This window comes from Cavia porcellus, unplaced genomic scaffold (genome assembly GCF_034190915.1).
Source record: "Cavia porcellus strain 051 isolate PalLab524CR breed Dunkin Hartley unplaced genomic scaffold, mCavPor4.1 scaffold_30, whole genome shotgun sequence".
Taxonomy (NCBI): domain Eukaryota; kingdom Metazoa; phylum Chordata; class Mammalia; order Rodentia; family Caviidae; genus Cavia; species Cavia porcellus.
In genome coordinates, this window is record NW_026947513.1 from 45,117,437 (window position 1) to 45,144,958 (window position 27,522).

General features: G+C 37.0%; 1 protein-coding gene across 1 annotated transcript; it reads right to left on the minus strand.

The window, feature by feature from the left end:
* Positions 1-396: 396 nt before the first annotated feature.
* On the minus strand, positions 397-15,665 carry Sult1e1 (sulfotransferase family 1E member 1). Its single transcript, NM_001173022.1, has 8 exons — positions 15,565-15,665; positions 9,914-10,075; positions 8,732-8,857; positions 7,794-7,891; positions 6,531-6,657; positions 4,133-4,227; positions 2,665-2,845; positions 397-666 (listed from the first exon to the last, which is right to left on the minus strand). Exons 2-8 carry the CDS (start codon positions 10,062-10,064, stop codon positions 554-556), a joined length of 891 nt encoding a protein of 296 aa, NP_001166493.1. The 5' UTR covers positions 10,065-10,075; positions 15,565-15,665; the 3' UTR covers positions 397-553.
* Between the last annotated feature and the right edge of the window lie 11,857 nt (positions 15,666-27,522).

A 27,522-nucleotide genomic window follows, 5' to 3' on the forward strand; every position in this document is an offset into this window, starting at 1 on the left:
TATTTTATTCATTTATTACTCCACTTCACAAGTACAGTGATTTATTTGTACAAATGTAAGTTCAGGGGTCCTAGGGTTCAAAATCTTAATTTGTTCTGCGATGCTGGGGAAGATGGCCATGAGCCAGGTCGTGCAGGAAGATAGCCAAGTCATGCCGGTCACCTGATGTGGAGCTCACAAATAGAAGTAAACGTTTCTGAGTACTTCTTTTTGAAAGCTAAACTGTTCGCCAACAGAAGGGTTCATGAAATGAGATATTACAGTATATGCTAAATGTCATTCTAAATCAAAGAAAACACAAAATAGCTCGGAGTATTTTTCATCAAACTAACAAAATGAGCTGTATATTTCTGCATCATTCCCATGACTATTCTAAGCAGAATAAAGGAAAGAAATGCAAAGAATAACAATCTTTATTTCTTCTTTACACAAGGAGTTCCCTAAATGTGAGCCTGATTCTTCAGAAGACTTGTTCTTGTTCTCATCAATCTGAAATAAGAAACTAATGATGAGAAATGTTTAACCTCAGCTACAGTAAGAATGGGGACCAGGGTTAGATCTCCGTCCGCAGCTGCAGTGTGGAGCCCTTCATTTGCTGCTGGTAGTGCTTGTCAAAGCTTTCATTCAGGGCTACTGTAAAGTGATTCTTCCAGTCTCCTGAAATTCCTATAACGAAAGAGAAAAAATAGCATTACATTTCCTAGCCAAAACTGTGACATTTCCTAATGTTAATCACTTTCTTTAATGATTAGTCAAATTTTTCTTATAATCTTCTATTTTAGCAATAAAATGTATACCATAAATATTATATTACTTGAGTTTACAAGATGAATTTATGTTGATTGATTTTAAAATGGAGGTCAAATTTTATTCTTCTACTCTTCTTGTTTTAATTACCTTTATTGGTACTTTTAAAATATGCATAATGATCGCATTCAACACAGGGACTTTGTATCTGAACATGACTTGTTCATTCCCTTTTTTCTTTTTCCATTCTTTTATCCTTCCTTAATCCCTCTTCTCCTCCTTATTTACAAAAGCTTTGTTTTCTTTTCCTTCGTTTCTTATTTTAATTATTTTCCCTTCTTGTCTAATACACATGTAGACATTTTGAAAGAAAAGACAGCAAATTCAAGGAGTAGATGAAATATAATCTAAAAGTGACTGTTTTTGCTCAATAACACATTCATCATTACGGGGTTTTTTTAATTCATCTCACTGACAATTTCATTTCAGAAGCAAGACATTTTCTATTGGTTCCTCTCATATCTGTATGAAAATGTCTCGGTACTCTGTATATCTTACTTACCTTTGAACTTATAAACTATGTATGCATCACCGAACTGTGACTTCTTCTAAACAGAATTTTATCTCATTATAGGGCTATATTAAAATTCCTACTTTTCCCAAAAAGATGATGAAAAGGTTTATGATATTAGTTCTTGGTTATTTATTTATTTTTTGTCTTGGGTGGGAAACCACCTGGAAGACTCTCCTTGAGTAAAGAGCAATTATGTACAGTGTCAGTTAAGCTATTTCCTTTTCCCTTCAATTGGCTCTAAGCAATATAAGCAGGGCTGGCAGAGTGCTCATGCGTAATCTTTAAGCTGATGACAGTGACAGTTGCTGTTTCCATGCTCTGTGGCTCCCTAGACATGCTTGAGCCAGGAAGGATGCCGAGCCACCCACTGCTTCAGGGCTGTCAACTAGGTCTGAGCATTAGATAAGAGGCTGTAACTTCCCAGGGCAGAAAAAGTTTGCACGTCAGAGCTGTAACTTTACTACCTAAAAGTTAAATGCTATCTCAGTTGTGTTATGCGGTTTGGTCTTCCTGCATATTCTTCTCTCTGCAGATTGCAGAAGTGCTTTCAGGTCTTCTACCTAACCCAGCTCAGTGTACTCATGGATCACCCATCATTCTCACCATCACTCATCCTCAAGTCACACCCTTCTTTTGAATTAATAAAATCCGGGTTAGGCCTTGGGTCAAAGCCTTTGTTTGGATAAACCTTCATCTTGGCAGAATTTAGGACCCCTTGCCTGCCTGCCCCATAATTATAAATACTCTTTAGTGTCTTTATTCTTGCTGTGAGTTGCACTTGAAGTGGTAAATTGGGATTCACTCACTAGAATTCAAATAACTTTTCCTTGGGACTACAAATATTAACTTGAGAATGGGAAAGGGATCACTCTAGTCTTGAAATTTTCTGTCACTTGTTTATGAAAACTCTAACTGTTCTAAAATGATTTCTTCATCTCAGAATAAGAGGAATCAAACCATTTTTCTCAGAGTTTTCAGTTAGAGCACAAGTAGACAATGTACATAAAGTATGTGATGCAGTCTGGAAACACATAGGTCTGGTTAAAGATAGCTAGTACAGCATGGGATGATTCCTGGTGCTGAAGTTCAAGTGTCTTCCAGTTATTCTTAATATTACATGTTACAAAACTAAATAATTAGCCAGTAATTGCAGTTTCATAGTGTGCCTCTGCTGAACTAATAACTCAATAGAGTATTCAAAAATGAAAAAGTCCTAAAGAAAACGTTGTAGGTAGACAGGATGGATTAGATTCTCAGAAGGTTTTTTATGTTTTTTCCAACAGCTATGATGATTTATAATGTTTCTTATAGCAATAGAGGCTAATGGAATGATTCTTTTTTACCTTTTCTCATGAAGGGTGACACCTTCTGGTTCATTATTTCTTCTGGCAACATCGTGTAATTGGTAGATGGATTGTTCTTCATCTCCTGGAATGATGTGTGTTTTATAATCTTGTCCACAAGCTCTTCCGATGGTTTTCTTCCAAGGAAGTGTATCAGTTTCAACACCTCCTTTCTGATGTCCTGTAGAAAGAAAAAAAAAATGCTTTGAGTACTATATTGCTGAAATGAATAAATCCATCTCTGACTAAACTGACAGAAAGTTTCTCTTTTTCTGAAGTATATTGAAATTAAAATTCACATGAAAAAGCAATTCCTGGGAAATTGCTTTCTAAAAAACTACTCTCAAAATTATTCTCATGGATAAAACTGGCATAAAAGATATGACAAAATAGAAGAATTAAATAAGATGATGTTTGTGTAGTGTTTCTTTGTCTTTGATGTATACTTATGCTTATCAAAGAATGTGAATACATATATTCTCAATGATTACAATGCTCTGTGGAAACTTAAGGTTGGCAGGTGAGAACTTGCTGAAACCTTTCATTTTTCTGATTCATTGGGATAATTTGTGAGAAAAAATCAACCAGAAATCTTCAGATGAATCAGATGCCCAGGCCCCAGACATGGGCCCTCATGTATCCAGGCCACGCCTGCAATCTGCTCTGTTCCTCCCCCACTTAGTCATGCGATGCCACTGTTTACCTTGGCGGCTGCCTCTTTTCTTTTAATGTACAATTCTCCCTGTGAGGACTGCTGCCTCCAAATTTGGTGCCTGGTTACATCGAATGTTACCTTTCAAATGTGAACATTTCTGACACTTTCTTAAAATGATATACTCAACATCTGAGTGTTAGTTACATGACCCAATTTTTGTTCCTATAAATTCTCAGATCTATCGTCTCACATGAGGACTTTCCCAAGGCCATGTTTATGAACACAATCTTAACATACCTGTCTCTTTCCACGTGATACACTATAAAAACAAAAACAAATTAGCTCATTCATTCTTAGGTGTCTTTTGATTCAAATATGAGAAAAAAAACTGAACGTGGTAATTATTGATCAAAAGGGACTGGGTATGTACAAATGGGGAGTACATTTTCAGCTTCATGGTTTTCAAATATAGTTATTTTATAGTCTGTGTTTGATAATTCTAACATTTATAGCTTTGGAAGATTTATTAACTTCTTGCCTGTTGTTTTTCATGTGTGTGAATGTATGTGGTTTTAAGGACTCAACTTTTCCATTTTTATCTTTAGGAAATGTTTTGAGATACAGTCTTAAAATATATTCATTCACAGAATACTCGTGTCTACAAATTTCAGTTCTCGCCTAACAATTCTGGATTATTGTGGAATTCTCAAAATTTTGGAAATGGTCACTATCACTTATTCAGAGTTGAGTTATTGTATCCACAGTGTTGTCACATGCTGGCACCTTAAACAACTTATGTGTTTTCAGTCTCACCTCTTTCATATCTTCATAGAAAATAAATAAGATGCGTGGATCCGTACTCTTTTCCCACCATGACTTCACATGATCATACCAGGAGCCATAAGGAACTACAATTAGAGACCAAAAAAAGGCATACTGCCATTACTGTGCAACTTGACAAATAACAGCCACAACAACAAAAACTAGAAGTCCAAGAGCACAGAGAAGAGCTAGATGAATCACACACGCCACGCAACGTGCACTGTGGGGAGACCAGCAAAACGCGTGGAGTGGTTAAGACCCAGAGCACAGGGCCAGCGTGGTGGCCTCCAGGCCCCTTATGAAACAGCGCCAGCCAGGGCGCTGCGCTCTGCTCGCTGGCTCAAAGTTAGGAGGGCATTCTGAAGGCGGGTTGTGCGCCTGGCTGTGTCTACCTCATCAGGCTGTTAAGGAAGCGAGCTGAGTAAGAAGGCTCTTCGGTGCCCAAGTCCACCGAGTCCAGTCCCAGGGTGACATTTACTGTCTTACAAAGCGGTTTCAGCCTCGGGCGCTGGCGAGCACTAACTACTCCGCACAGCAGTTTGCAGCTCCGCGAGCCGCAGGAAGGGCTGCAGGCCGGAGTGGGCAGCTGCACGTCCAGCTCCCGGCTGGGCCCGAGCGGGCGGGGCAGCGCTGCTCCAAAGGGAGCCGCGGGGCTGAGTGACAGGCGCAGGCGGACACCGCTGCAGAGAGGCGGCCACCCCGCTCCGCCGGCAGAGCCGCGCCGGGACCCGGCCTGGCGCCCCCAGGCTGACAGGAGCTGCAGACGGCGAGCGGCGCGCCCGCGAGCGTGCAGAGCGCCCCCTGGCGCCGGAAAGCGGGGAGACGGAGAGAGCGCGGCCCCTTTCCGTTTCCTCGCTTTCCTCCTCTCACCTACGCAGGAGTGTTTCACCAGTTGCAAACTCACAAAGCAGTGTCACTGTATGAGCCGGGCTTCCGCCCACTGGATAGCTTCTCTATGTTTTCACTCATGAGGGAATTTTCTCCTTATATAAAATGCTCTACGATATTTATTTTTTATTTTAAAAAAGCAAAACAGAAAAAAAGGATAGAAATGATACAGAATTTCAAAAAATTAGGAACTGAACGCTAATTAATATATTGCATATTGTTATCTTAGAAGTAATTGTTCAGCTTACAAGATTTAGGCACAAACGATGATCAAACAGACAATGAATGACAAACTGTTCTTTTGGATGAATTAACACAGATTAGTAGTATAGCTCTCATGTGTATATACATACATGCATACATACATATGTACATATGTACATGTATATATCTACATACCTATACATGTGTGTATGCTTATATGTACATAATCTTTTCCCTTCTTCCTTCTCTCCTTAATTTACTCAAGTTGTTCTTTCCTTCTAAGCACTTTCTTTCCCTTTTGTTATCACAATATCTGTTGTACATTTTGGATCTTATTACTCTTTCAGGTTTTTTTCCTTAACACTAGGGAGGCAATATGATATTTACACATGTGAGTTTGATTTATTTCAGTTATGAATATGGTCTCAAGTTACCTCCATTTACCTATAAAAGTCTCAAGATTATCCTTTATAGCTGAGTGGTGACCTTATTCATTCTTTTAGTAGAGGTGCAATTTTTTTCTGTCTTGCAATCAGAACCCAGACAATCTTGAGATCTGTATTTTACTCATGATACTCAGCATAATTTTTTCAGTGAACCAAGTATACCTTACATTGAATCAATATTATCTATTATGAATGTTAAAATGTCATTATTATTTTGCCTTTGGAGTATTATTACATAATCAGAATCTCTTTCTTTAATCCTAGAGTATCCTGTTCCCCTTCATCTTCCAATCTAAACATTTAGTTGCTTGATTCTAAGTGTTTAAATGAGTTGCAACTTCTCATGGTGTATGGTCAAGTAACTCCTTCCTTTTCTGGAATATCTGGTTAAGTTATTCAGTGAATTCTGGGTAGAACGAGCAAGGAATTTGTAGATAAAATTGGTCAAGCACTCATGGCCCTGTAACGTTTGACACTCTCCTTGGAAGCAAATAGGTATTCCCCCACTGTTTCCTCCCCCAGCCAATCACAAGCTGTGAAGCAACATTCTGATAAAAAAAGAGACAAGACAGAGATTTGACATTGTCTGAATTCTAGAGAAGAAAACTTAAAAGCCCTCAGGCATACTTGAAGGCATCTATTTTTAGGTGTGGAACTGGAATATCAAGATTCTGCAACTTTCCATACACCAAAACTTATACCCGAACTAGCCAGCAAGGCTTTCAGAATGTCTGTTTTGATCAAGGGGAAAGTTAATACACAAGAACAGACAAAACAAAAATTTGTTTGGAGATATTATTTGTGCTATATCCCTTACCTGGAAAAGTTCAGAGAAAAGAAACTGATCCTACCTTGACCTTGCATGAATTTCTCCACAAATTCTGGAAAGGACCCAGGATCTGGATGATTCGCAACCATTAAAAAGAAATAATAATAAGAAACAGCCACATCCTTGGCATTCCGGCAAATGCATATCATCTAAAAAGAATGGAATCGTATATGACATCACTTAATAATTCTTCAGCCATCCTCTTACCAAGACTTAAAGACTCGTGCTTTCAGCTACAAATATAATACAAATTTGTTTTGAGGTATTAAAATGAAATTTTAAGCTGACTAGTTCACAGGAAGAATCTTTGGGGGCTACTTTTAATTAAATAAGCTGACTAGTATGTTACCCTCGAAGACAAAATACTCACAACTGTGCAAGAAGAGGGAAGGAAACAGAACACAAGCACGCATGCCCTCTGTCTCTTGCCAGATGATACATGATGCTGCCTCGACTCTGCCAGGAAGATACCCACAAGGGGAAAAGCTGTCAAATGGAACCTCTAACCCTAGTTTTTTAAGGAATCTCCACACTGATTTCCACAAAGCTACACTCCTACCATCAGTGGACAAGTGTTCCTTTTTCCTCACAACTCCAACAGCATTATTAATTGCTTTCTTGATACTAGCTATTGCTTCTGGAGAAAGACGAAATTTCAGCATTGTTTTAATTTGCATTTCTCAAATGAACAATACTTGATGTCTACAACTTAAAGGAAGGAGAAGTTTATTTTGGCTCACTTTTTTTTCCCATAGTTGTTGGCTACTCCCAAGGCAGGAAGGTAAGGTAGAAAGGAACAGTGTGAGAAAATCTGGTGGCTTCATGGCAGCCAGGAAGCAGAGAGAGAAAGGAGGAACCTGGAAGGGAGATGCACCCTACAGGTCGCCCTTGAGGAGCAGCATCTTGCAGCCAAGACCACCCTAGCTGCAGACTACCCATGATCCAGTCACCCTCCTCAAGTCACTACTTCAAAAAGAAGAGGCTGGAAGGCTGGCCAAATGTAAATCATACCCATATGGAAGATGCTTTTCCTCTATTTCTTCTGACAAACTGAGACTTAGGAAATTTAACTAGGTCTTTACATATTTACCTCGGGCAAATGACAGCGTTAAAATGACAGCATAGATTCTTTGAGTACATTGGCTGTAACTCATATTTGTTATAAACCTATAGATTCTATGGCAGACAAACAAGTGTGCATAAGCATACTTAGGGGCCATCTAACTTGATCTTTCTAAATGCCTTTGAGTTTGACAAGCTTCTGAGAATATTTGGCACTGATTACCTTACATCTCTTTTCCCAAAATGAGGCTGGAAGAAGTCGAGGTGGCAGGTGAGTCTTTATGATTCTTGGAGAATTCATTTCCTCTAATTGTTTTACACCTGAATTTTAAACATTAAAAGTTAGATGATATTAAAAACTTTAAATACTTATATATGCTTTTTAAAAACAGTGGTAACTTTATATGGTGTTAACCACAAACATACTGTGAACAATACACAGAAAATTATAGAGAAAATAAAATCAAAGTTTCATGGCCTGAAGTAAATTATTAACATTACAGTAAGATTGCTTGCACAAATATATCAACATGCCTTGATTCACAGCTGTTCCAAATTATAAAAAGGGGATTTTTATATCTTCTCATTGCTTTTTTATTCTCAATATACTATACTCAAACTGCAGTCAGTGTCAAGAAACCTCAGTGGATTTTTAATGAATTCATAGTGGTACTCTTGTCTATTCTTTTATTGATTAGAGTTAGGTTGTTTATAATTTTCCACACTATCAAAAGAAACTGTGATGAGTAAACTTTTCAATATCTCCCTGAAGATGTATGAATATTTACCAGTATTTAAAATATAGTTCAGAAAAAAAGTCCACATGTTACTAGACACGACTGAATGCTAATAAAATCTAATTTTTCTTTTTTTTGTTTTTCATTTTTATCGGTACCAGGGATCGAACTCACAACTGCCTGCTTGCAAGGCAGACACTTATGCCGCTGAACTAAATCCCCAGCCCCTAAAATCTAATTTTTCAATCTATTCTAGATACATGCTATTACGAATGGTCTCAACATTTATATTTAAATTTATAAGGTCTCTTATATAGCAGATATAATACTTATTACCACTCTTCTTTACAATCTTGGCTTGCATTATCTTTATTCACATCTTAAATCATTTGCACAGAGCTTTTAAGATCAAGTTGAACATTACCATTCATCATCTTATCATTTCTGCATTCCAGGAAAGGTACTCGGTTAAAAATTGCATCTTGTCTGCATTTTTTCACATCTCCCTCTGCATAGATCATACACACGACTTCACTAATCCAGGTTGTGCCTGTAAAAATTAAGTGTTAGTTTCATTGACTAAGCCGGACTGGTTACTGTCTGCTGGATTTATAGATGGATAAAATCCACAGATATCAATGTGATATTATTTGAAGAGTAGTTAGACACAGAACTCAAAGAAATCTTTTCTCCAACAGTTAATTTTATAGGACCACAAAATAGTCTTAACATTAAGGATAAATAGTATAGTAAAACACTTTTCACATTTGCCCATATGAAGTGTGACTGTGAAAGCTGACACCATTTTGGATTTTCATCTTTACAGCTAAAGAGTGAGGAGATTTGACTGACTGGTGCTGCGTGCACACACACACACTTTGAAGCACAGGGTCATTGACAGCTTTAGTCCATTAGGTTTGATCTTATTTCAGAGAATGCAGAAAAATATATACCTGTTCTTTGTCAGGTCAAGGCCTTCAGAACAGCCAGGGTAAGTGTTCAATGATAGCAAGGTTTCACTTTTCTTATGATGCTATGATACAGAGAGGATTGTGAAGGAGTAGTATAGAATGTGTTGCTGATGCTCTAAAACATTTTGACAAGAAATGCCTTTATGATTAAGCTCAGGCCTGAAAAACATTCGCATAAATTTACAGCTTATGTGTGTAAGGGAAGGTCCTACCAGACAAGCATTTTCTCCTTTTCCTTAAATAATGAGGGGATACTTAAGACTACACAAGAAAAGAACTGTAAAGACACTACAGAGCCTACATCAAATAACTTACCTGAAGAGATACGTGGGGCAAGACTACAGAATCACACAGACAGCAGGCACAAAATGCCTGTGGTAAAGTCTGAACGCTTTGTAAAAGTTCATGTAACATATATTACATAATCTTCAAATATGATCAACAATAGCTATTTATCAATGTGCTTTTCAAATTATGGACTGACATCATAGAATACAGTTAAAGATGCTAATTTAATCATCTGTATCAAAAGTACTACAGATCCCTCATTTGATAAAGAAAATTAATATTCAGGAAGTGATCAGCTCAATATTCACCATTCAAGTGAGTTTATAATTCTTATCAAGAAGACCTACCAGATTTAGGGTAGGCAGCAATGACAAGATCATCTGGTCTGGCTTGGAATGCTTCCACATTATCCCAGTATTTGATGAACTGTTTATACAACAGAATTCCACGGAATTCATCAAAGTATTCATAATAGTCATGTTCAGAAGAATCCATCATAAAGTGGTATACTGAAAAAATAAAGTGTTTTATACTTTGTATGTACTTTATAATGTTTCAAATATTAGCGATAACAATGTGTCGAGGCCTTCTCCAGTATGTAAGGCTTCTCATACAGGTACAGTGAACACAAACTAAAGATGAGCATAACACAGTCTTCACGCTGAAGAGTTTGTCATATTGTATAAATATAGGTCTAATGTACAAAATCGGTATTTGGAATATAATTTTCTAATCCTGTTATTAATGAATGTCTAGTAAGAAAACACAAGACACTACAAAATTTAATTCTTAGAACTAAGTAAAATTGTGGGGTATGCATAAAACAGGTTATAATACATAAAACTAACGAGGCCTTCAATTCTTGTCAAAATTAAAGGATCTTATGAAAAACCTAAAGAGTTTTGAAATTCAACAATAATTTAGTGGAGTTTACCTATGTGAATATTAAATTTACCTATGTGAATATTAAATTTAGTGGAGTTTACCTATGTGAATATTAAATAAATAAGATCAGTGATCGCATTTGGTAGTTATACGTGGACTTTTAACTCTTCTTTAGTGGCTGAGTACCTATCATCGATACACAATAGCAGTCCTGGGACTCTGAGAAGGTGAGAAAGGAGGATCAGAAGTTTGAACTCAGCTTGGAGAACACTGTGACTTAATGAGACCCAGATTTAAAATAAAAATACTTACAAAAAGATGGGATGCAGCTTAGTGTAAAGCCCTGGGTTCCATTTCCAGTACAACAACAAAAAAATTAAAATCAATGACACTACAATGGTTGCATCTAGGAGAGGAGATCTTGTAATATAGAAGATTTTTTGTGATCTCTGATATTACTTTTCTCTCTCACTTGATCAATAAATAGTAGATGCTCCCAATTACTGCCTTGTCCTAAATTACTGTATAAGGTTGAACAAGGCGGTTCTAATTCACCTCTCATTCCCTAAGGATCCATTTCGTATTCAGGATTCTCCTTCACTAGTTTTCAACTTCCTTTGGTGCTCGTTTTTTCAAATCTATTCCATTGTAAGTTTATGGTAGCGCATCTCAGCAGACTTAGCGCCTCCCTGCCTGACTTTTCCGGATCCTCCTCTCATTCCTAAAATGCTCAGTAAGCTGGTTCCCATTTGTAAATTCATGACTGCCGTGGCTTCTGCTCTTCTTTTTAGTGAGTTTACATGACAAAAGTCTCCTTCAGCCAATTCTTTCAGCTACCAAATATATTTTCTTTAGTAAGGAGAATTTCAATCCTCGACACATGCCTTTTTTAAGAAACAGTGAAAGTAGTACATGCTGTAATACATAGAAAAAGAAATATCCTACTTAACACTTTTATATAAATAAATATTCTACATATCAAGCTAAATAATTAAACTAGGGACTTACACTGAAGGTTTCTCCCAGGAGCATTTTCTCACTACATCTCAGCTCTGCACTGCAGACCCTGCATGGTCCTCAGCCACACTTGGACTGGATCCCACACACTTCTGCCCTCTCCTCACTACCGCTATACTCCATGCTCTGGTTCAAAATCTTTAATACGTTGTTTGGATATGAAAATAGCCTCCCAACTAGTTTTAAAGACAGTCTACCAATCCTCTTTCTGTAACCATCAGAAGAAAGAAAATGCATGTTACTAATAGAGTACTGCTCAATTTTGAAAGTTTCATTTTGTATGTCACAAAACTCTATGAGAGTGCAGATACACTTATTAATCAAGCAAAGTCTGTCTTCTATTGTGTTCATTGAATTTCATAACCATATCTATCTTACTAAAAAAGGGTAAATATGTACACATTTATGCATTTGTGATAAACGCATGTCATATAGATACATTTATGTTTAATATGGTAACATTGGAAAAGTTAAATGATATAAACAAAATAAAGTTATTCTTTTTATTCTTCCTGTAAGAGCTAATCACTCATAAAATTGTGTTTAAACTTCTAGATATTAAGTACATAAAAGTATCTAGAAGTTTAAGTATAAACATATTTAACTTAATTGGAATTATGTTTTACATTAATTTTATAATCTATTTTGTCACTGAAATATTAATGTGAAGTTATTTTAGCATTGCTACATGAAGATGATCTTTTTGTTGTTGTAAGTGAAACATAGGTTACAATATGATGTTACCATAATTTCATAGTTGTTCATTGTTGGAAAATCATGCATATTTTTGAGCATATGTATTTGCACATTTGCCTGTGAAACTGTTGGAATTAAAACTACACAAGTAAAATACTGAAAAACATTTAATGCATTACTAGGAGACTGTCTTTCTTTGCACAGGCTTTTTTTATCACATCTTATTAATACTGAAAATTATATATTGTAATTTTTACAATTAGAAAATAAACTTTTAATTTACTTTTTTTGAAATTTGTCTTTCATAAATTCCTCGTAATTTTTGTTTTCATAATCCTTAAGTTTATTAGAGGTTTTAATCATGTTGATATATTTTATCTATCTTCAATGTTGCCTTTCAATAATTTATAGTAATTGATTGTCAAGTAATAATAATTGATTATTGTTCTCTATGTTAAGAAAATTTTTTCTATCTTGTATCACAAATTCCTCTTGCCTTTTTACTGGTGATGTATAGGAGATTTTCTTAATATTTGTTTGTTTGGGTGTTTGAGTTTTTTTGGTGAGTTGGTGTTTTTTTGTTTTGTTTTGTTTTGTTTTTTGAGCTGGATCTCATTATACAATTGAGGCTGGTCTTGAACACATTATGTAGCCAGGGTCCCTCAAAATCACAGCAGTTCTTCTTCCTCAGCCTTCCAAGTACTGGGATTACAGGTGTGTACCACCATATCCAGCCTAAATATTTAACTGGACACATAAAATAAACATGTTAAAATGTATATATATATTTGTATTCACAAGATTAATGTACAAACAATACAGAATATAATTGGAGAGCTTGGGTTCTAAAATAGAACATCTTGATTTAAATCCTGATCCTTCTATTTGAAATTTTATGACATTTACAAAATATTTTAGTTTTAGTATGTGTTGGAGACCACTATGAAGCAGTTCTGAACAGGATTTAAAATAAACTAATTGGCTTTCTGTGTTTATCTATGAATCTGTCCTAGGTCTCAGCCCCTCGTCTGGTGACAGGAGCTGATTCATAGTAAGTGAATCTCTATGAATCACTGGTCCTTCCTGACGTCTGCAGTGGCCTGTGAGCCAGAGATACCTTAAAGGGCAAGATAAGGCCACAGCTGAAGATACCTTGGCTCCATCACTAATTAAGTAAATAGAGACTGCAGCTGAAGGAATCTCACTCCTGAAGTCACACTCTACCATAAATCTCACGCTGGTTCTCCAAAACTGACATAATTTACTATTTGGAAAAGTCTTTGAAGCGACTCTCAAGATCTTGCTAATTTCTCACACTTAACTCAGTTTCCCTACCCTTTGTTTTGGACCTAATAAATATGGGCAGAGAAGTCTTTGTCTTCTCCCTCAGAGTCTTGAGCTCAGCTAAAGGATTTGGACCCTCCTGGAGCCCTAAAATCACATCACTTGTCTCATTTTACTTAAGCCTTTGCTGTACACTCATTTGGGAGATTGGGGACCTACATCAGGACTCATAAGTATGTTCTATTTTCTCAACTATAAATTGAAGATAATAATAATTGTAACACTTATTTGTCACAGTTACTAAAAATTATCAATAGTTAATACAAACTCACACATCCAGTCAGCAAGACCATATCAGAAATCTATCAGCTGAACTTACTCAGATATTAACAGCACATAATAAAAGATGGTATCTGTATTCCAGTAGAGGAGACATGTGATTTCACCAATTTCCAAGGATCTCATGAATATAATTTTTTGGAAAAACTAATGGTCATTATCTGTTTTCACCTTGTAGATACTGAGTATGACCCTGAGACAGCTCCGCATGACCATCATTTCAATTCATCTCCAAATTGCACAACACAAGAGAGACACTGTGTGAGATGTTTCCCTTCATTTGTTTTTATTTAAAGAATGGTTTAACACATGCTTTGGAAATCACCAAAGCAGGATTAGTCATAGGTAATCTTCCCAAAAAGAAAGGAATTCCAGTCCGTAGGAGCAATATCAATTCTTTTAAAAACCTCCGTTAAGCATATCAGTGTAATCTCACAAAAATTATGTCTTCTTAAAATAGAAATTAGTTTTGTCAGTAAATCATCTTATTTCTTAAACCTTCTTGCTTTCAGAAAATTATTTTTGGCAGGAAAAAATGAATATGAAAGCCATCCCCTACCTTGTCTATTAATTTCTTTGTTAATATGAATTACTTTTTGAAGTTTCAACCCAGTTTGTAAGAATTGTCTTGTACTCATCTGAGAGTGCTTCATCTAACACTAAGTGGTGGGCTGACTTCTGGCTGTCCCCTTATGCACAATTTTGGTCTCAGAGATAAAACCTTGTGACATGCAGTAAGATCTCTTACCTTCTGTCATTTCTTTTGATAAACTGACTCACCATACAATGTATGCATTTGTTTTCTAACTGCTTTTTTTTCTTAAAGTACATACTTTACCTAGCAGTTGCCAATTTCTTTAAATAAATGAGCATATAAGTCATGATTATTCTGGAACACCAAGAAAGCAATGCTAAATATGTGACTCATAAAATTAATTAATTTTAGAAAGATTTTCTGTATCTTTTCTCTTTCTTCTTTTTTTTCCAATCTTTTTTTTTCTTCTTCATGTTTTTCTTTTTGATCTCTCAATCTGTCTTGTGTCCAATAAGTATTTTATATGTGCATGTCCTCTCTGTTATTTTCTAGGGACCATGGTAAATGCTGAGACATTCAAATGAATTCTTACAGTCCTCATCCTTTTAGATTTACCTGCACAGGGGGAAAGTGAAAACAGAAGCTATCCTATTATAGATCTTTCTGTGCAGACCTAAGAACTGTGATTAAAGATAGGTGTTCAGAATTATTCATTACATTTAATTATTAAAGTCTCTCTGTCTCTGTCCATACCAAGAAATTTTTAGATTATAGGTAATAGCCTGTTAACAACACAGCTGTCATTTGCTAGGACCTGGACTTAACTGTATTTACTGAAAGTTTGTCACTCAGAAATAATAACAGCATTTTCAAGGCCTCTGACAATAGTAGACTATATGTGACACTTTTCACGTGAATAAAAGTGAGCTAAAAATCTGTTTCCATGCTGTTAGTACCTTGTTAGCTCTTTTTTTCATTAATAAAATAGGAAACATACCCAGTATGCAGCACCTCCAAGATAGTCACAGTACTGCAATTTTATGTTACAGCACTTCAAGTAGCAATCTCAGAGATTATTTTTAATGAGAAATTACTGATTTTAAAATTCCTTAAATATTTCACAGCAGTAACTTTAGTATCGATAAAGGCTTTACTTTTTCTATATTTTTAATAACTTTGTAAAATATGGTATGTATTTCATAGTTTATCTAAAATATAAGCATCAATAATAATAAAAAATACCTGTCCAGATGATCCTGGAAATAAATGGAATGATCAAGCTTAGTTCTCTTCAAATATCAACGCAGATCTTAAGCTGCAAAGAAGAGATGAGAACTATTTGTACATTTGGAATGTTTCTGGTGAGTTTTTATCCTAAATGCCAGAGAGGAGGTGGAGATTAGTTTGGGGGTGTGGCTTTGTCATGCAATGTACTAACATAGCTCTAGAAACATACCTGAAAATGGTTGGATCCTTTCACACATAATAGAAGCAGAAACATATATACACTGCTACTGTATATATGTTTAAAAATTTCTTTGCCTCTTTTCCAAATTCAGAAATTTTCCAAAGTTTGCAGGGGTTGTAGAGGAAATGACAGGAAAAAAGGGAAGATGAGTAAGAAAAAGTCTTAAGCAGAACTCCAGAGTGAGCGGGATGGACGAGCCCATATGTGCTGATGAACAGTAACTTCTGTGAGATTCATGTTTAGGAGTAAAAAAAAACTTGGAAGACTGAGACAAGAAAATAACAGGAAAGAATGGGGATGCTCCCGGATCAGGAAACCCGCTAAGAACAGTGGCTGCATATGGTTTGACTGTGTCCTAACAAGCCAACAGGAAGCACATTCTTAAAATGTTTGCATCTAACTCTTAAACAGGTATGAAAATAAAAGTTGACTACTAAGAAAAGAATATACACATCAGTCAGGATTGGTCTACTGTTTTAGAAACCAACTACTCTTGTTTCCAATCACATAATTGTATAGTGTGACATTTCCAGATAAATGTATGGATTATGCTGTTGCAATTTAGACAATAAAATGAGAAAATGAATAACCAAGAATCTGTGGAATCTGTAGTCCTTCACCTTTCTTCTTTTCATAGCTGTGCACACACTCTGGCTGCTGAAGAATATGCTCTTTGTCTCCATCCTTTTACTCCCGTCAATACCCCCAGCCACTTAGTTGTAGCTCTGTTAGATCCCATTTGTCTCTTATCTATGATTAGGCTGCACTTCCTTTGAGAGGACTTTGCCTGATTTGTTTAGTAAATATTTGCCTTGATTCTTAGTATTCAGACTGAGATCAGTTGAACAACATGACCTATGCCTGTAATCCTAGCATTCTGGAAGGCGGAGAAGGAACTCATGATCAGTTCTAGCCTAGGAAGCACAGGGATGTAGCAAGAATCTGTATCAAAGTAAAAAATTAAAGCCTTAAGACGGACCTGGAATATGATGCAGTCTGAAAACCCTGAATTCAATCCCTAGTACAGGGTGGAGAGAGGGTGTCATACAACACACTGTGGCGCACTTTACGGAATGCAGCACTGGTGTATCTGTGTGACAAAATGTTCCCCAAACAGTGGACATTCCTTATTTGTGGTTATTGAGTTGCTTCTTTTCCTTATGTTTATCATAAATGTACTTCCTGTGGGCCAATTTTAAGTCTTCTAGAGTCTGTTTCACAAGGGTTTAATATTGAGGCTATTGACAGTGTATAAATAAATGGAATTGTAACTTAGTTTTTAAAATTGCTAACAAATTTGACTTTTTGAGCAGTATTTAACAAAAATGGATCAGATAATGTAAAGTTGTCTCATGTATCGCTTTTCCCTTGCGTAGTTTCTCCTATCATTGTACCTTATGTTAGTTTAATACGTTTGCTACAACTGAGGAGTCAATACTGATACAGTAATACTATAGGCAATCGGACAGGGTGGGGTTCGTGAAGGAGTCAGTGTAGAAGATGAGAGCAAGCACATCGGACTGCAGGCATATCTAAAGATTAAGGACACAATGGTAAGAGAATCTTGGGATTGTTAGTATCACCCTTCTGAGAGTTCTCATTATCTCATTAGGGGTGGGCCATCCTCTCCCAGCCACTAAGACTAAAACTAAAACCACTAAGAATAAGACTATAGAGGATTTACCAAGGTTAATGTCACCTATATGGCCTTGCTACCAATGGGTCAATATTTCCTAAGTGGCTATGCTTGCAATCCTATTGGTTGATCATAATTATTAACCCATGTTGTACCTGCCTCATGATTTTGCCCTATAAAAATGTCATTTGATAATTGGGCTCATTGGTGAGTCATTTAAGACTCTTTCTGTCTCTCAGGAGTTATTCCTATTGCCCCTTCATTTTCCCAATAAATTTTCCTACTCATCCTCCTTTATTCCTTAAAATTCATTCTTCAACTTTGGGGAACACAAACTCAGCACATCTAACATTTCTCCATATCAACTTGACAACACATTCCCATTTATTGCTGAGTAATATTGAATTGCATGGATGTGCCATAGTTTTTTTTCCATTCAACTATTAAAATACTTCTTTGGGAAGTAGAATAAAAAACATTTATAAACATTCACCTGCAGGCTCTTATGAATATCCATTTATTATATTTGGGTAAACACAAGTATGCATTTATTGGATAGTACCTTAAACAATTAATTATTTAAGTTTGTAAGAAACTGCTAAACCATTTTCCAAAGTAGTTGTAGGATTTTCAGTTCTAACCTCCCGTAGAGCTTCTGTGGTTGGATGACCTGTAGCTCTAGCACTTTCTTTTATCTGATTTTTGTGTATTATTTGATGTGTCAGTTTATGTTTACTGTTTGTCATAGCTGAAGTAATGCTACCAGATTCAAGTTTCTTTAGTGTTCTTGTTTGTTTTCTGTTATTTTTGATGTTTTTTATAAATTCTTAAGTAGAATCCTTATAATTATTTTAGCTGTGCTATAAGTGCTATCATATATGAGAGTCTTTTTAATTTATTAACAAGATACTAGGTTTGAGGGAAGTTCTAGAATCCTTGAGTGAGTCTTCTTTTCATGTATTCTTCCTAGTATTCTCGGGCTATCAATTTTCAAGTCACTTCTCAGCCCAAGGCAGCTTTGTTACCCTCTAATATGACACAAGAAGGCTTAGGAGACCAGCACTTCAGCAACTTCTTTCCCCCAAGTCAGACAGACTTGTAGTATAGTATCTTTCCTTTGTAAGCTTTTGTTAAGGGTTTGTTTCAAAGTGATTCTTCCTTTTCCTTAAAGAAAGGAATTCAGCTGGTTTCTCACTGTGACAACCTGGTGACGCATCTGTAAAATGAATTCTGTAAAATGAATTCTGTAAATGAATTCAGCATTTACAGCCTGGAACCACAGGAGATAAGGATTTGCTCAAGGGCACATAAAGTTCTTCTTGGAAATTCAATCCCTGAGCTCATCTTGTTTTCCAACTCATGCAGAACATTAGGAACAAGCAGTCAATGTCATTATAATCCTTAATATTCCACAAATGTTCGAAAGTATCACAAAGAGCCTCTTAGCATCTTGTTTCCTCTAAGTGTTTGATAAGGAATATCCAGTGTAGCTATTTTGAATAGCACTATATACAGACCATGGATGCACTGTCAGTCCTCCATCCCCAAATAGAATTCTTACTATATTTTAATCTAATTGCATATGAGACACAACTCCAGAAACACTCAAAACAAAGTCAGAAACTGTTTTCTTAAAATTATCTTAAAATTATCCTCTAGAATAATTCCCACTACCAAATATTATTTTAGTCAAGGTTCATCAGAGAAATGAAATCACTCATTGACAAGAAAGAGAAAGGAAGAGAAGATTTGTAGGATTTAGTCACAAGTTTAAGGAGGCTGAAAAGTCAAGTGGGAAACTGAGATAAATGGTAATATAAAATTTAGTTCATCTTCAAAGAATGAAAACTTGGTGTGGTTGAAGACCAAATTCCAAAAGCTAAATTATAGGGAAATGAAGCTCCCAACCTACTACATGTCTGTTACGAGTTCATGTTCTCTAAAATCAAAGAATGAATTTTAAGAACAATGGAGGTTAAGAGCAGAATATATATAATGAGAAAAAGAAAGCTTTTGTCTGAGAAAGAGACAGAAGAGGTCTGAAGGGGGTTGCCAAAGGTTCTGTCTTTTCTAGGGATTTTATAGGGTAAAACTAAAGTGAGGTAGGTCTAAAGTGAGAAAACACGGGAACTTGCAAGGTGGGCATGAGGTGGGACACAACTATGGCCAACCAATAAGATTAATTGCTCAGATAAAATTGATTAAATAGGAGAAAAATGGAAAAGCAAATCACATAGCAAGTGGCTGTGCTTACAGACTATTCTTGTAAGGGGTTGGAATCGTGACTCTTGGTTTCCTCTGGGTGATACAGATCTTTTTAGGATACCAATCCCTGGTGTTTATTCTTTGGGTGGGGGTATATTTGTTTGATCTTTTATCTTGAGATCTGGCCCACAGCAGGTGTATGTCCTTAACCCAAAGGTATCTGGTCTTCTGCACTGGCTCCTTAAAGGGCCCAACCCTGTCTGACTGCCTATAATATCTAAGTCAACTGCCTGTAACAGTACAGTTCACTAAGCAGAGATTTTTTACTTAATCTTGCAACTTGAGAAGTTTACTTTGTTTGCAGATATGAATCAAAAGGTGACCTTATTGACCTGAATAAGAAATGTCCACTCTCCTCTAGGTTAAGGCAGAGAAAGGGATTCTTAGGTTTAGAGAGCATAGAGTGATACTGTGGATTTGATGGTTAAAGTGTACTTTGCCACCCTGAGAAGGCCCAGATTCATATCTTTCACTGGTATCTTCAGAAATAAAACTCTATAAACTGGAAAAATTGGAGAAATTACTGTAATAATGACACAAGAACCACCTGGAGACTAAAGCTATGGGCAAGATTCGATTTTGTTCCTCTACTTACAGGCAGGCTGAAATCTGAGTGAATATCAGCAAATATCTAAAGGAGGGACTGAGGATACATAGATTTTAAGGGTGGGGGGAGAAATTTTAAAGGCTTTTAAAGAATCTGGGTAAAATGTCTGAGTTTAAGGCTGTATGGACAGCACACAGAGATAGCATCAGGTGTCTGTAAGGTGACCTTAGCCCCACATTAAACTTTTTATTGCCTTGGCTAAGTCTTGTTTAACAGGGGTAAGATATTGCCAGTAATGGAGAGTCAATTGTTTGTAGAGGGCAGAGCAAGTCTCTCTCAGGTCACTCTCAGGCCAGTTGTGACAATTTATGTCAAGCAGGGAAATAATAAAATTGCAGCATGACAGTCATCTGAACTCGTGAGCTGGGGATGTAGCTCAGTGACAGACCACTTACCTAGCTTATGTAAGGCCATGAGTTTGGTTCCCAGAAATTATAAAAATGTAGCCCAACATCCTTGAAGAACCTTTCCATGGTGTTCCTAGAAGTGAAATGGGTTAGGAATTCTCCTAAATTCTTATTTTACAAAAAAAAAAAATCCCAAGCCAAGTGAACAAAATCATAAACTCAGAAAGATGCTGGTCATAAGTGAGAATAGTAGAAGAGAAGGTTCTGCAGCATGTCCAGGCTGCTGTGAGAGCTACTTTACCTCCTGAGACATATATTTGTGATGCTAGAATTGCACCTGCATAGAGATGAGGAGGCTACTTGGAACTTTCCAAGGAATCGCCCCTGTGAATCAGAGCAGGAATTTAAGATTTTGGATAGAAGTTTCACCTTTATCTTCATATGAATAATCCTTTTTTTTTAAGGTTTGAGTTGTTTTTGTTGTTTTTTAATAAATATTCTCCTTTTGAGAGAAAGATCATAGCCTTCTGCTGGGCCTTTCCATCCAGTCAGCACACAGTCTAAGCTTCCATCATGGACTGAGTGCGAGCTGCCACAGCAAGCTATGTTTTAAGCTTGCACAATGACACTCCATCATCAAGTAGAACTTGCATATGTGTGAGGAGATATGAGCATCTTCGCAGGCAGCAGTGGGCCAAGTGCCCACGGTCCTCACTCTCAATCCGCTGCCCTCTTTGTCTCTTTGGCCTGCGCACATGGCCTCATGATGTGTTCTGTCTTATCTAGCAGGTAAGAACTGCTGCTCCAAGCAGCCCATTGTGATTATAAACTCAGCACCAATAAAAAATTAGAGGAGCAAAGTTTCTGAAAGGAACACACTTTATTTGTAAAGTGAAAAAGGAGGGGGGAGGAAAAGATAGCTACCCTGATAAGAAACACAGTAGGTGCTCTGGGAGATGGAGGAGCCCTGGGCCTTTGTTCCTGGATGCTTTTATGGGGAGGGGCATCAGAGAGGCCCCTAAACCTGGAACTTGCCATAACTGGATTGGTTTCTGGGTATCTCTGCTTAACATTATCTTTTGTTTCTGTGTATAGTCTCTTTCTGTGTGTTGATTAGTCCTTGACCTACTTTTCAAGGCCTTCTGTTTTTGAGTGGATGGTAGGTTGGCCAGGGAACACCTCATTCATGGTTATCTTAGAGTTAGGAAGGGAACATGAGGAAATCTATTGAAATTTAAAATGACCCTGGAGTGAATGTCATGCAGTGACTCTAGAGGGAAAATGCTTTACGTATGCATTAGTGTCTGGGTGTGAGCATACACTTGTGAAAACTGAATAATAGACTTCCCAAAATTAGCACATGCCTCCCTTCTACCCCGCTGTATTCTATTGAAGGTAGGGGCTCATTGGTTATGTACTCCAGCTTCTCTCCAGCTCTTTCCCTTTGTGGTCTCTTGGTGCAAGTCCCAAGGTCATCTGATGCTTCTTTTTAAAATCTGGTTTTTCTTTCTTTATCTACTGTCATACTGGACCTGTTTCCAGATTGTAGAAGACAGTGCATTTCTGTGTGTGTGCAATTCATTTGGAAATTATGTATAACTTTAGAAGATACATGTGAATATGGTTTATGATGGTTAATTTTAAATGCTAATTTGAGTAGGCTAAATAAAGGATATCCAAATAGTTAGCAAAGTAATTTGTGAGGCATATCTATGAGGACATTTTTTGAAGAGATTAGCAATTAGCTTAGTAGAGTAAGGAAAAAAGATATTCCCTTATCAATCATCAGAGTGGGCAAGCGTTATCCAATGTGTTTAGGGCATAAATAGAAACAAAAGATGGAAAAAAAGGTGAACTCTCTTTCCTTCTCCCTCTCTTTATAACTCAAGACATTCATCACCTTCTGCCTTAAACATTAGTTTTTGCTTTTCAGGTGTTCAGGGTCCAGGATATGGATGAGCAGACCACAGACCATTTCCTCCACGTCACATGGGCTTGACTTTGGAGTCACAATTAACTTTCCAGTTCTTAAACTTCCAGAATCAAACTGAATTGCATTACCACTTTCTTTATTCTCTCACTGTCAATACAGAAGATGATGAGACTTCTTGGCTTCCATAATCTCAGGAGTCAATTCAAGTTATATATAATAGCAATGAGTGTGCATCTGTGTGTGCACATGCACACACGTGTGTGTGTTATAATGCACATGTGCCATTGTTCTTTCTCTGAAGAACCAGACTAATACATTTCTCAGAGAATCTACTCTGCAAACATAATACCAATATACAAGTTCATTTTCTTCACATGAATAATCACATACAGAAAAAGGATTTTATCTACTTATGACACCCAAAGGAACCACTTTTAGGTTGTCTCAAAATCTTAGTATTGTTGGGATATAGTGTAGTCTCCAGTTACATTCCCACAGAATTCTAACTTTGTCATTCTCATGTCAGAATAGTAAAAGTGAAAACTGGCACAAAGATAATGAACCATCAACATTGCAGAAATTATAGTACATATTACAAATGACTCAGAAATTGAGGCAAGCAGAATTTTAGGAAAGAAAAAATACTGACTAGAATATACAAACTTATGAAGTCTCTCAGATGTGTATTTCAGCTGAATATAATTGTTAAGAGCATGGAATTAGTTGGAAAATATTCACGATTTTAATTTTAGCACTAATATTTATTAAATTTGTTGCTGTGCATTGTGTAGTCTCCTTTATGCCTCAGAAGTAAGTTAAGGTTAAAAGTTGTAATCATTTCAAAGTACTCAAAGGATCGATGTATAAAACATATAACACAATGCTTTTATGATTTTTAGAGAGTAACATCAGTGGGATACAGAAGTGAATTATTCAGTTATCGCGAGACTGGATATTGAGAATATTTTTCTGTATTGCATTATGAAGAAACCCATCAGACAGTGAGGCTGCGACTAGGGGAATACACGGAGTAGTGGGCCGTACCTCTACTTTGAGGAGGTTGCTCTGATAAGCAGTTAAGAAAAGGACTTCACTGAGAATCAGAAAATCATGTTAGACACCTGCATAGTAGCTCTCATCCTACTTTACAGTATTGTAGTGCTTGGACAAGTTCCTGAATTAGTCTAGAACTCAGTTACCCTACTTGAGAAGTAACCCTGTAAAGTGCTTTCTATCTGATTTCGTTTTGCTGTGGTGCTCACATAAATGTATGCAGAAGTGCTTAAGTATAAATCACTATAATCTAATATTTTAGTAATACATGTTTGGTCTTACTTTTCAGTTTGTCTAGCTTATTGCACCACATAATTGATATTGGCAGAGAGGAAACATTCTTCTTGGCCTTACTGCCTCCTCACACTTCTGTCTCTAGTAAGATCACACAGCTAATCTTCTGACAGTTCTGAAGGAAGATAGACAAGTCAGCAGAAAGACTCTAATCTACTCAAGCCTTTAGTGTCCCTACATTGAGACTCAGATACAGTTCTCACACTCTGATTGTTCATAGGAATCTTCTCAGCACCGACTGGGTCTAGGAGTTGACATACAGGGGAGTGGAAAGAGCTCACATATGCATCCCAGTCTGCTCTGGTCACCTAATTTTCTATTATTTTTAGCCATCTGCTAGAAAATAATTGTCTTGAGTTTTAATGTATTTCCCTATTTCAGAGATAAATTTTAAAGTCTAGAGTCTTAGAAAATTAAGGACCTAGCAAGAAAAATGGTAGATTTATGATATGTTGATAAGAATGCGCTCTCTCGCGCTCTCTCTCTCTCTCTCTGTCTCTTTCTCTCTCTCTCTCTCTCTCTCTTTCTCTCTCTCTCTCTCTCTCTCTCTGCTTTTGTAGGTTGAACTGTATTCCCTTTCAAAAGTCCATTGAAGTTTTAACCCTAGTACTGTACCTTGAATATGAACTTATTTAGAAATAGCATCATCGATGATGAGTGAAGAATCATAAAAACATAATAAAAATATGGAGGCCAAGACTGAGGGAATAAAGAGGCTACAGCATCGCAAACCAAACAGTGCTGAGAACTGATGGGCCCTGTCAGCCACAAGGAAGAGCCACAGAGAGATTCTAGGTTAGCTGACAACTGAACTGGGGCTTGTAGGCTCCAGAAGTGTACGAATAAATTTCTGTCACTTTAAGGCTTTCGATGTGTGGTGCTTCGTTCAGGTGGCCCTAGATCACTTCTACATTGGCCTTACTACACACAAGTGGAGAATAATTCCCTACTTCAGCCTTCTCACACTTGATCACATAGTTTGCTTTGCTCATGTGCAGAAATTTTTTAAATGTTTGCTGCTTTTTAGGAGCATTCAAATCAGGCAGAATTCAACACTGTCACTAATGTACAAAATTATAAACCAAGGGGAGGGAGCAAATATTTTTCAACTCTTCCCCTTGAACTAGGTTGCCAGTTTTAAAGCATGCTGAATGGCACAAGGGTGTAAAGGAGAGCATACTCAGTTGACAGCCTACCTGCAACACCATGAGATGAGCAACACAGGGTAATTCTTTATTATTTGTTGACTTAAGAGATAGCACTTAGATCCTCTCATTAATTGGAGTAGACCAAATAGTAAGTTAGTTTTAAGTCTGCTCTGTAAACTTCTAAGAACCACACGCTGTTTTTGGACGTAAAAAGCATATTAGCTAAGACTGCCAAAGGCTGAGGAGACAGGGTGACTCCTGGCTCTTACTGTGCCCTGTAGTTAAAATGCACAGCTTCCTCTGCCTTGTGCTTCTCTCCCCATCTTCCCCATGTAGGAAATGACTTGAGGAAAAATCTAGTTACCATACTCCATATTTATGGAGAGTTGTTTGAAGGGAGCGAATTTACCCTCTTTTGCTAAGGCAAAAAGAAACACCAAGGGTGAGAAGAGCAGATGCAGAGGGTGACCACAATCAGGAATCGCCTAGAGAGCCAGTCTAGTGGGCTTCAGTGAAAAGTGCTGCAGTTTCCTGGGTACGAACTTTTTCCAAGATTGATTTAGTGGATCCCAGGAGAAGGAATCTGTCATGTTTGCTTTTGGTTTTATCTGTATGGTCACTTAGAGTTTGACAGCCTCTAGGCAAGAATAAGCAAATTTTGAGAAATTAAAGCATGTATAATCAAATCATGAACACTAGAAAGGGAAAAACAGGTTTGAGGAAGAGTTCAGAAACTCCTTTTATAGGGGGTATGGAGTAGTGATTACAACCCATTGTTTTATTTTATGTAGCTTATTACTATGGGCTTGCTTTGAATATCTCTAGGTAATACTTTCCTGCTGGGTGTTCAAGTTAAATTGAAACCTGTACTAGTAAACATTAACCTCTTATTATCTATCAATCAAAGTCTGTTAAGCCTTTCCAGAATTTACTTTGGAACTGCGCATAGCACCTCTGTTTTTCTTTCATTGTTAGCCATCTGGATGAGTCCTGGTCATTGATTAACCAGGTTGCTTTATATGAAAGCTTGGGAGACTTTTTCTCCTGATCACTGTCCTTAGTTGTACTATTCACTCTTGACCTCTCCTGTCACTGAAATATTCCCTCATATATTATGTCCTCACTGACCTCAGAGGGCTGGAGCCAAAATATTAGCTGTTGTCTTAGCCCATATACCCTTTTAGTTTTGGCCTCTAAACTTTAGTTGAATATCCAGATGGGAAAGTTAATAACATTATATTGTAATGGGGGCAATGATTTTAATTATTAAAATTTTATCTAAATATCCAGCACCTTGAAATATGAAGTATAGCTAGAGAACTGCTATTTCTTATTGAAAGGATTTTGCCCCAGATGGGACACTGTAGCCAGTGGGAGCCTGTGTGGTAGAACCAAGAGGCTCTATCTTGAGGTCACATTTCCTGCCCCTAAGCAATTTACCTATGGTGTGAAATGAATCCCAAAGGGCTACCTGTGCATCAGTAATGCCCGTTAGGCTCCACCCCAAACCTAAGCTACATGTATGCCCCCACACCAGGTGTGGGGCAGAGAAAAAGCCAGACTTCAGTGGTGGTGGTAGGGGGTCTCTCTCCGCATTCTCAGAATAAAAACCACTTTTATTTCATACTTCTTATCTTTTTAGCTGCACTGAAAATTCTATTAGATGGTTCCCTGACTGGGAACAGCAGACGAAAGACTGCTGAGTTCTGTACACTAGCAAAAAAGAGCTTCGTTATGTTTATATGACCAAAGAACCTGTAAGGCTTCCGTACTGTTCTGTATGTGATTTTTTTCTCCCTCTGGGTGACCTAATTGATATGTTAATCAATGCTCCCCTCTATAAAGAATTATAAACCCCTAAAAACCTAACCTAATTGATATGTTAACCATTGTTGCCCTCTACAAACAACAGATGTGGTACTAAAATAAGCTGACAAAAGATTGCTAATTACTGCTAGATTTCTCTGTTCTCTGCCAAGGGAAACAAAGTTCTTCCTCATTAGCAGATTTCCTGATCCATGACCATAACCCCTTACTTTGTAAACTGTGATATGTGCATAAAGGCTACAAGCTTAGAGGAAGACACACAGCTTTTGCAAACTCCAACTGCACTGTATCACTAGGCCCAGGATAAAATAAATCAGCACTGCCTTTTTAAAATGTTTTTGCCCCATTTTTTAAATTTGAGTTTGGAAGCTCATTTGTGGATTAAAAGATTTGGGTGCTTACTCTGGATTACTGGAGGACCACCCCCAAAATTATTTTTTCACCAATCTATTGGCTAAACATCTGTAAGTATTTGGTTTTTTGGTTTTTTTTTTTTTTTTTTTTTTTTGCCTATTTGTAATCTGAGTGCACACATTTGTAACTGCAGATAAAATGAGACAACTTCTGGGGGCCTTTTTCCCCTTTTATATTTTAGGGCTTTTGGGGCCCATTCGTAACTTTG

Excerpts from the sequence above, each read along its gene's own strand:
- Sult1e1 (NM_001173022.1), bottom strand. The coding sequence starts at position 10,064 with ATGATGGATTCTTCTGAACATGACTATTATGAATACTTTGATGAATTC. Across the intron at positions 8,858-9,913 it reads TGCTGCCTACCCTAAATCTG|GCACAACCTGGATTAGTGAA; the intron begins GTAGGTCTTCTT and ends TAATTTTTACAG. Across the intron at positions 4,228-6,530 it reads GAAATTCATGCAAGGTCAAG|TTCCTTATGGCTCCTGGTAT; the intron begins GTAGGATCAGTT and ends CTCTAATTGTAG.